Here is a 9,371-nt window from a genome sequence, read left to right as displayed (position 1 = left end):
CTCGTGTGTTACATACCTCCCCCATCCTTCCACAGTAACTCCTGAGGTGTTGCTCAGCCCTGCCACTTTTATTATTGATGTCAAAAGCGCCAGGCTCTGCAGGGACACCAGTGGGAGGTACAAAGGTGCATGTCTGGGACCCGAGAATCTGTTCTGTAACTTTGCCCTCAGTCCAAGGTGTGCTGCTGCTGTTGGGAGCTAAGGCTGGTCAAGCACAGGTTGTAGAAGGAGTTGGGGTCAAAGGCTGCACTCACCTCTTGCCAGCCCACCCACCCAGCAGCTTGTAGTTCACTGGGGCTTTTTGGAGTGCCCCAGTAGTGAGGGTCCAATACCAGGACATAGTCTTCCGTGCCTGACCCGATGCAGATTCCCAGCAAGGCCTTAGACCTGGCATCCGCGTCCCCTCCAACCATGACTGGGCCCCCGCCCCCTGCGAAGTGGGAGTAAAGCTTCTCCAGCTCCCCATGCAGCCCCGCTCCCCGGGGTACGTGGCAGAGGCGCCCCTGGGGCCCTCCGAAGTGAGCGAGGCAGAGGCTGGCCTCCACGCAGCCGATCCAGTCCTGGGAGCCCCGGAAGCCGGGGGGCTTGTCACCCATGTCCTCCAGGGCCGCCTGCACGGCGGCCAGTCCGGGTACGCCTGCGGGCTGGCCCTCCGGCCACGAGCACAGCGTCTGCAGTGTGCGGTAGCCGCAGCCCCAACCGCGATCGTCTAGGCCGTCGCAGCCGTAGTGGTAGTAGAGGTAGTGGCCCGAGAGCAGCGCCAGGCGGGCAGGGCCGCGGCTCGGCGGAGGCAGGCCCACGTGGACGTCCCTCAGCAGCTCCAGGGCGGTGGGCGGGAGCGGAGGTCCCAGGCCAGGCACAGTGTCCTCCTAGCGGCGCAGAGCGACCTCAGGCCCCAACACTTCCTTTCGGCTCCGGGTCTTTGGTCAGCTGCCGCAGGACTGGCGCGCAGGCTGGGGACGCGCTCCCCCGGCCTCGTTGATCACTGCAGGCAGCAAGCGGGAACCACCTAGCGGCATCGACCCAGGGGCTCCCACAATGCTCCGCCGCGCCCCGCCCCGCCCCTCCGCCCCTCCGCCCCTCCGCCCCTCCGCCCCTCCGCCCCTCCGCCCCTCCGCCCCTCCGCCCCTCCGCCCCTCCGCCCCTCCGCCCCTCCGCCCCTCCGCCCCTCCGCCCCTTTGCCGTGCCAGCCTGACGACCCGCGGCCCTCATTGCGCAGGCGCGAGCTCCGCCCGGCGGGGCAGGGCGGGGGATTGGCGTTCGCTGGAATGAGCAGGCGCCTTGGGGCCGCCTCGGAGCTCGCCTGTTTCTTGACCTGCAGCCCCGCTCCTGCATAGACTCGGCCCTCGTGATTCCGGCGTTCTGCCCCTACCCCTAGCTCCCTAGTTGCGCACACTCCCGTGGCTGTAACAGTTTATTGGCAGCCCAGAGGGGCGAAGGCACCGCGGGGGAGGGAGCTCAGTCCGAGACATGCAGAGGACCGGGAGCCCCGGGGGACGTCGGGGGTGGGGTGTGGATGGGTAGGGTCTGGGGCTCCTCTGTGTTATAGCCCAGCCCTGAAATAAATAGTATATACAGCTAGGAGGCCGGGCGGAGCGGGGGACTTGGGGGTCCCGCCGGGGTCACAGGTCTGAGCAGCGATCCTGCTTGCTGTAGTGGTCGAACTGGTTCTTCCAGTGCACCATGTAGGAGCTCCAGCGGTGGAACTCGGCCTTCCACTGGCGCTCCGCCTCGTCGAGCGTGTCTGCGGCCAGGGCGCCCGGCGAGGCGGGGGGGAGGACGGTACGAAGAAGGTCGGGGATCGGACATTTGGGCGGGTGGGTGGGGGCATGAGTGCAGGGAGGACGCACGGAGAAATGCAGGCGACCACGTGGGACGGTGGCAAGAGGATCAGGAGAATGAGCGAAAGACGAGAGGGAGGATGAGGGCAGAGGCGGGGCCAGAGAAGGACAGCAGGAAGGAGAGAGGAGGAGAAAAGAATGACCGGAAGACAGGGGAACAGAGGGGACAGGAGGGGGAGGTTGGGGGAAAAAGAAGAGACAGAAATGGTTGACCGTTATAGCCCCAGTGGGGGGTGCTACCCAGCCCAGGGCCTCCCTCTCCCCGCCAGTGTCAGGCTCAGGTTCCAAAAGATAATTTTATAAAAGAATACTGGCTTTTCCATTTCCATTCAAACAACAAAAAGCGTGGGGGTCCCTGAGAAGGGTGGGAGGCACGGTCCCCTCCTCCTGCCCTGTCCAGTGTGAGTCTCTTGGTTTGAGGAGGGAGGGGGCACTGGGTCTGAGATCCCTGAGTGGGGCCCTTCCCCACTGTCCGACCACTCATTAGAGGAGGGGCCCCTGTGGCCGTAGGGGAAGAGGCCGTGGTGACAGCCGCAGGAGGTGGGAGAGGAGGAGGAGGAGAAGCTGGTGGAGGAGGAGGAGGGGCAGGGGGAGGCCGGGCCTCGGAGCAGCCTCCCCATGGGTGAAGCCTGGGCAGGTGCTGGGAGCCTCCGAGGCTAGGGGGAGAAGAGAGGGGTTACACCTGGCCAGCTCCCACTCCCCTCCTCCCAGCCGCTGCCCGCTGGCCCCTGCGTACCGGTGGCGCTGAGCAATTTGGGGAGGAAACGGTTCCAGAAGGCGCAGGCCTGGGCGCGCAGCCCCCGCCGCACCTCCAGCGGCCGCAGGTCCAGACTCACGTACTGCTGAGCCCCCGCCGTGTACGGGGGCCATTGCGGGCCCTTGGGGTCTCGGGGCTCATTGGGGTCCCTGCGGAAGGAAGGGAAGGCTCAGTCCAGACGGGCAGTGGGAGGAGGCGGCCCCCAACCCCACGGGACCCGGACTCTTCAGTTCTGCGGAGAGCCCCAGAGATCTCGTCCCCTCCCTCCCACCACCAAGTCACTTCTTTCCCTTCTCCAGTGCGCCCGGTCGTGGGGTCTTCCCTTCCGCCTATGCTCCCTGTCTCCTCTCCGTTTCCCTCAGCTTTTCTGTTCCATCTTTGTTTCTCCCACTAAAAAAATGGCTAAGATGTCTTAAGCCCTTCCTAAATAACCAGGACGGGTCCTATGTCTACAAACATCACATTTTTTTTTTAACAACAACCATCCGATGCTAGATTTCATTGTCCTCTTCTTGATCCAGGTAAACAGGTGTGTGTGTGAGAGAATGTGTCACTGCTAGTGAATCATCACTGGTTTGGTTTAATCCAGCTCCAACTGCTTTGTCTTGGTCTGCCGTCTTTTTTTTTTTTTTTTCTAGAGATAGGGTAGCTCAGGCTGGAGTGCAGTGGCACCGTCATAGCTCACTGCAGCCTCGACCTCCCAGGCTCAAGCAATCCTCCTGCCTCAGCTTCCCAAGTAGCTGGGACTACAGGCACGAGCCACCATACCTGGCTACGTTTTGTATTTTTTTTTTTTTTCTTTTTAAGAGTTGGGGTCTTGTTATGTTGTCCAGTCTGGTCTCAAACTCCTGGCCTCAAGGGATCCTCCCACCTTGGCCTCCCAAAGGGCTGAGATTACAGGGGTGAGCCACTGTGCCCACCCCCTCCGTGTCTATCTCGTCTCTTCCTCACTTTTCTTTGCCTCTGTCTGCCTCTGCAAGACCCCCTCTGCCTACTCTGTCTCCTTTCTTTTGCTCTCCCCTTTTATCTCCTTTGTGAGCATGTCCCTCTCTGGCTGTCCTATCCTGCCCCTGTCCCACCCGTCCTTTCTGTCTCTGTGTGTCTGCCTCTTTGTGTGTGTCTCCCCACCCCCGTCTCCTGTCCTCCCCAGCCTCCTCTCCCTCTGCACTGCTGACCCTGTGCGGGCGAAGTTGGCCCAGTATCGCATGAGTCGCTGGGCGAAGATTTTCTCCTCCGTGGTGTAGTTTCGAGAAGGGTCCAGGGGGATCCCAAAGATGAACTCGATCTCGTAGCCGTGGGGCACCCCCATCCACAGGGGCCAGGAGAGCGTGGAGGCACGGTGTTCGAAGACGTAGGCGTAGACCCGGGCACCCTGGGCAGCCAGTCGCCCAGCCAGCTGGGCCACGGGGCACACGACATTGTGGTCGCCCACCACATCGCTCAGGGCCTCCCTCAGGCGTGCCGGGTCCTCGGGATGCAGCCAGTCTGTGTAATGCAGGACCACAGCCTCGGCTGCCAGGTCACTTACCTGGGGGACCCCGACCCGCACCCCGGCCAGGAACTCGGCCCGGCTGATGAGAGACTCGTTGTCTTTGCTGAAGCCTGGGGCCCCGTAAACCAGAAAATATGAGCCCTCATCCTTCACCACACCCACCAGCACCTGGGGGTGAGGGAGAGCGGGGTGGGATGGAGGGACAGGCACAGACAGACAAGTAGACAGAAACAGATGGACAGACAAAGAGCCAGAGAGATGAACAGTTACAGACCTGGAACCATGGACAGAGAGAGGATGAGATCGGGGGAGGGACTCAGAGAAACAGAAAATAGACCCATGGAGGCTTTCCTGTCTGCCCTGCCGACCACCCTGGGATCTGAGCCCTCAGGGAGGACTTCTGGGACTTCTGGGAATGGGTCTAGAGAAGCCCTCATGCTTGGGTCCCTGGGGGGAAGGGAGGGACTGTTGGGACCCAGAGGAGCCAGCTTCACCCCCACTAGTTACCTGCAGGCCGTGGAAGTCTCCCGCGTTGATAAGGGCCTCTGGGGTGTCACTGAGGAAGTCTCCATCTACCACAGGTACGAAGGAGAACCGGAAGACGCTTTCTTGAGGCAGCACATGCCATTCGTTGTTCACCAGGACCTGTGCTGGTCGTGTCCGAAGGCAGGCTACTAGCTCTGTGTCATTCCCACCAGTGCCACCTGGGGGACAGCCCACAAGGTGGGCCAGCTGTGTGGCCCTGCGGCGGGCCTCTCCCATGCCCACCGTGGCCCAGGGTCCATTGGGGGCACCGCTTTGCAGCACGGCCCTGTGGAACAGACCCCGGCTGGGCGGGGACAGCAGATGCATGCCCACTGAGGCAGCACCCGCACTCTCCCCAAACAGCGTCACTGATGTCGGGTCCCCCCCGAAGGCTGCCACGTTCTCCTGCACCCACTGCAGGGCCAGCCTCTGATCCAGGAGACCCACATTCCCCGGGGCCTCTCGGCTCCCGGGCAGGGCCAGGAAGCCAAAGGCTCCCACCCGGTAGTTCATGGACACCAGCACAGTCCTCTCGGCCTGTACCAAGAAGCGGCCATCATAGACGTCTAAGGAGGAGGCCCCACTGTAGAAGCCACCCCCATAGATCCAGACGAGAACAGGGGTGGGGGATGTAGGCCGGGGGTATGGTGTCCACACGTTGAGGTAGAGGCAGTCCTCGCTCAGCTCACGGTTGGGGTTCCACATCTCGGTGCCCTCAAAACCTGGGTATAAGGTATCCACATACTGGTAGCAGACACTCTGGAAGGTTGTAGCATCTACCACCCCTGACCAAGGCTGCTTGGGCTCCGGTGGCAGAAAGCGACGAGGTCCCGTGGGTGGCTCCGCAAAGGGGATGCCCAGGAAAGCAGAGACGGGGCCCCCGGGGGTCTTCAGACGAATGCCCCGCAGCCGGCCCCCACGCACAGTCACCAGCAGCTCTGCATCCTCCCGGCCCTCAGCCCCCACTCCTCCTCCCAGGAGCCAGAGAAGGAGGAGAAGGAGTGGGGAAGCCAGGGAAGGCGTGTGCAGGGGACACTGCGGGGGCCTCATGGCTGCAGGGCAGGCGGTGTCTGCTGGGAGAAAGAAAGGGAAAGGGTGAAAGGTCGGTCGAGAAGCCAGGAGGGAGGAGATTAGGACATGGTCGGCCCAAGGGTTATCGCTCAGCTGCAGAGGAGGTGGGGCAGGTTGGCAAAGATGAGAGGAGACAGGGAGGGAGGGAAGGAGACAGGCAGAGACAAGGACACAGGCCATTGGGCAGGAGGGGACGGAGATCAGGCAGACACCCACATCCAGACAAATGAACAGAGAAGAGCACCCTCTCTACCCCCCAGGAGTCCGCCGCCCTCACCTCTTCCCCGAACTGGGCCGAGCCCAGCTCGTGCAGTGCGGGCACCAGAGGCCTCAGTCCACGCACAGGCCACCCGACAGGGGCGCGGCCTCACGGACGGGCGGCGCCGCTGGGGGAGCTTGCTGCGGCCTGAAGGCGCAGCCCCGCTCTCCTGCGTTGGCCAGGCCCGGGGCCCTGGGGGACGGTGCGCTGGGCATTCAGGGTGTGGAAGCCTTAGGTCCCGGGGTCCCCCAAATCCTGTCTAGTCCACTCCCCCCCAACCCTGCCCCATCTCATCCAATGTCTGGCACCGAGCACTGATGCTCGCGGGTTCCCATCAGCTGCGCACGCTCCCAGCCCAGCCCCAGCAAACAGGCTAGCCAGCCCGTGTCCCCCAGGACTCGAGAGCCCCCATCCGTCTGAAGCTGCCGTGCACGCCGCCGCCGGCGGAGGGCAGTAGAGACCGAGAAAAGGTCGGCGCTCCCCGCCCCGAGCCGGGAACCGGGAGCCGGGAACTTGGGGTGGGGGACTGGGGGCTCAAGGGCCTTGCAGAGCCGCCTGAAGGGCGAGCCAGGACGCTTGTGTTCCCGGGGCTCCGGAGATCCCCGGCTGCAGGGGCGGGGGCGCTATTTTGGGGGCAGCAGCTGTTACGGTTCCGGCATCTCCAGCCAAAGGATCAAAATTCCCCGGGTGGGAACTCCCCCTTCTCCCGCCGGTCACCCCTCGCCCAGCCCCCACTGTCCTGAGCTGGGGGTGGTGATGCTGCTGGAGATTAACTAGGAAACCCAAGTGGCGCTAATTATAACTCGGGGCTTCCGCTGAGCCTCCCCTTCCCAAAAAATAGAGATGGAGTCTCCGCAGGAGGGGGCGTCCTGGGCCTGGGAGGGGGCCTCTGCGGGGCGCTGCGCAGGGGCGCTGGGCTTGCGGCCCTGTGGATGGGGGTGCCCAGCCCGGCGCCGGGAACCTGCGCAGCTCGGGTACCGCCCCAATCAGGGGGTGTCTTCCAGTGGCCCTGGACTAGGGAGCGATCGGGGAAAGGGCGCTCGGGGGTCCCCGCAGGAATCGGAGCGCAGAGGCGGCGGGCTTGAGCTCCTGCGTGGGCGTCGGTGAGTGTGAAGCGGCCGGGGAAGAGTTCCGGACGAGTGCGGGGCAGCGGAGGGCGGCGCTGGGCAGGCCCGGCGACGCGGGAGCCGTCCCGTTAGGGGGGCCTGGACCCCTCGGGGAGCGCACGGTGTCCCGGACGCGGGCCGGAAGGAGTGTCCCGGGCGGGGAGGGAGACTCACCTGAGGCGGCCGAGCCGGGCCGGGCCGGGCCGCGCCGGGAGCTGGAGGCGGCGGATGTTCCCCGGCGCAGGCTGAGCCGACTCTGACAGCCGCCGCCTCCGGCCCCCCACACACACCCCCTGCGGGCTGCACAGCGCCCCCGCCCGCCCCCGCCCACTGTCTCCGCCCCCGCCCCTCCCCGCTTCCCCGGGCGGCCACCTCCCCTCTCTCTCCCTCCCTCGGAGCCGAGACCCGGAGACCCCGGGGCCCAGACGCACTCCAGTGCCAGACGCCGACCGACGACAGACGCGCAGTGACAGACGCGACCCAAAGACCTGCAGCAGCGGAGCAGACACCCACGTGACAGACAGACGGACAGAAGCCCGTGGAGACAGACACGCGCAGACGGACGACCTCATGCAGCGACAGGCACAGACAAACGCAGGCACCGACTTTCACAGACGGACGGACACACTTGGACACCCTGATGGTCTCGCTCGAGGCTGGGGAAGTTAGCGCAAGGCCAAGGGGCCATGCATCCACGGCCACGACAGAGACAGGGGTGGCATGGTTGGAGAGGCATGTGGGAGTGTGGCCGAGGACCGTCCCGTTAGGGGTCCAGGTGGCACTGGTGCAGAAATGGTGACGTGGGACACTCCTGGGGATGAAGGGACACCTGTGGGAATGGAGGTGTAAACATGGGATCGCGAGTGGAAATGAGGTGGGGGGGCATGGAGACAGGAGACTCCCGGGGGGAGAAAAGGGTGACTCGGGGACACCTGAGAAGGCAGGCCAGCGTGGTGGCACGCGCAAGGCTGCGGGTCGAGGCCGCACTCCGCGGTGGCAGTGGAAACTTCTGGAATCCCCGCGGGTGGGTCTGCGCTGGTTCCCTGACGGGTGACCTCGGACTTTCGTCACCAGGGTCCGGTCGGGGCATGACATCACCAGGCCTAGCATTCATTGGCCGCACTGCTGGCAGGTGGGAGCGGCCTGGCCCGGGCGCCCCTAGCCTGCTCCAAGGGGCCTGACCCGCGCAGATTGCCCCCCGCCCCGCCCTCCAGGAGGTCACCCGTGTGGACAGGGCTGCTGCAGCAGGGTCCCCACACCCGAGGTGCAGGCGGCAATACCGCGCGGCGCCCGCTTTCCGGAGGCTGCGGGCTCGGGAACCCCCAGGCCCCCGCGTGGGAGAGCGGCCGGCGCAGGCCAGCGTCGGGGCGTGCGTGCGCGCGCGCGGCGGTGCGGGGCGCGGCGTGGGATGGGCGCGTGCGCGCACGCTCGCTCTGGCTGCCTCGCGCCCCGCAGCGCCCCGGGAACGCGTGCGCCGCCGCTTGGGACCGCGAGCGCTGGGTCTCGGGGCCTCGCAGGGGTTGAATCCGGAGTCTTGCCTGTCCCTGGGCCGCGCGGTTCCCGGCTTTCCAAGCTGGGCGCGCCCCACGCCCGCTAGCCCCACGGGAACCGGGTCCCGCAGGCATGGACACTCGCACTCTGCTCGCTGGAGACGGCCGCCAGGTGGCGCAAAAAGCAGCCGCTTGGGCCTTGGAGACTGAGCTGGGTTGGGGGTGTTGGGGAGATGAACCCCTCGGCATCTGTGCCCACTGTCTCCGGCTCTCCCCGCCCCAAGCTCAGGCAACCCCAGATCTCCTGCCTGGACACCGAGGCTCGCTGCATCCGGCCTTCAGCGTCCTAGCCGCACTAGTTGAAGGCTCCCCACTGGCCAGACCGTGTGCCCTAGTTGAGATCCCTGAAGATCAGGTGTAAGGGCTGTGCGTGGGTGCAGGGGACAGGAGAATGGACGGTGGGTGTTGCTGCGGGGGGAATGGATCTGAGGCAGGTTTCTAAGTGTGGTAATTATGAATCATTAAAATGATGGGGCCGGGTGCGGCCCCTAGTGCAGTGCCTGTAATCCCAGCACTCTGGGAGGCTGAGGCGGGAGGATCGCCTCAATCCAGGAGTTGGAGACCAGCCTGGACAACATAGCGAGACTCCCTTCTCAGCAAAAAAATAAAATAGTGGAAACAAACTATGAACGAGTGTGCTGAGGCCTGCCCAAGTCCTGAGGCTTTAGGGAATTTTGACCCTGCTAGTGATAAAGGCTTGCCCTATCACCCTGCAGACGAACTGTGCCACGCAGGTGTCACCTAACCTCTGTCGTCACAAGTTTCTAGGC

At 64.6% G+C, this 9,371-nt stretch overlaps 3 protein-coding genes across 6 annotated transcripts in view; 1 reads left to right on the top strand and 2 right to left on the bottom strand.

Moving 5' to 3' along the window:
* The window catches only part of AP1S1 (adaptor related protein complex 1 subunit sigma 1), a 339,237-nt gene that overhangs the window by 14,046 nt on the left and 315,820 nt on the right, over window positions 1-9,371 (top strand). The gene's annotated exons all lie outside the window — the stretch shown is intronic.
* UFSP1 (UFM1 specific peptidase 1 (inactive)) lies at window positions 50-1,122 on the bottom strand. Its single transcript, XM_050783903.1, has one exon. It carries the CDS (start codon window positions 594-596, stop codon window positions 168-170), a length of 429 nt encoding a protein of 142 aa, XP_050639860.1. The 5' UTR covers window positions 597-1,122; the 3' UTR covers window positions 50-167.
* ACHE (acetylcholinesterase (Cartwright blood group)) lies at window positions 1,402-8,426 on the bottom strand. 4 transcript variants are annotated; one of them, XM_050783671.1, is made up of 5 exons: window positions 7,984-8,426; window positions 4,598-5,688; window positions 3,774-4,258; window positions 2,578-2,747; window positions 1,402-1,744 (listed from the first exon to the last, which is right to left on the bottom strand). In XM_050783671.1, exons 1-5 carry the CDS (start codon window positions 8,159-8,161, stop codon window positions 1,623-1,625), a joined length of 2,046 nt encoding a protein of 681 aa, XP_050639628.1. In that variant the 5' UTR covers window positions 8,162-8,426; the 3' UTR covers window positions 1,402-1,622. The 4 variants fall into 4 exon arrangements, with proteins under 4 accessions (XP_050639628.1, XP_050639630.1, XP_050639627.1 ...); XM_050783673.1 differs by having other exon boundaries at window positions 4,598-5,685; XM_050783670.1 differs by lacking the exon at window positions 7,984-8,426 and adding an exon at window positions 7,483-7,554 and having other exon boundaries at window positions 4,598-5,685.

This window comes from Macaca thibetana, chromosome 3 (assembly GCF_024542745.1).
Source record: "Macaca thibetana thibetana isolate TM-01 chromosome 3, ASM2454274v1, whole genome shotgun sequence".
NCBI classification, from domain to species: Eukaryota; Metazoa; Chordata; class Mammalia; order Primates; family Cercopithecidae; genus Macaca; species Macaca thibetana.
Note: the sequence above shows the minus strand (reverse complement) of the source record. Positions and strands in the feature narration are given on the sequence as shown.

Bases quoted from the DNA above. Each gene is read 5' to 3' on its own strand.
- UFSP1 (XM_050783903.1), bottom strand. From the start codon at position 596: ATGGGTGACAAGCCCCCCGGCTTCCGGGGCTCCCAGGACTGGATCGGC.
- ACHE (XM_050783671.1), bottom strand. From the start codon at position 8,161: ATGCTAGGCCTGGTGATGTCATGCCCCGACCGGACCCTGGTGACGAAA. The intron at 5,689-7,983 runs GTGTCCCCGAGT...TCTTTCTCCCAG, and splicing joins ACGCTGGCCTGCCTTCTCAG to CAGACACCGCCTGCCCTGCA. The intron at 4,259-4,597 runs GTAACTAGTGGG...CCTCACCCCCAG, and splicing joins GAGACTTCCACGGCCTGCAG to GTGCTGGTGGGTGTGGTGAA.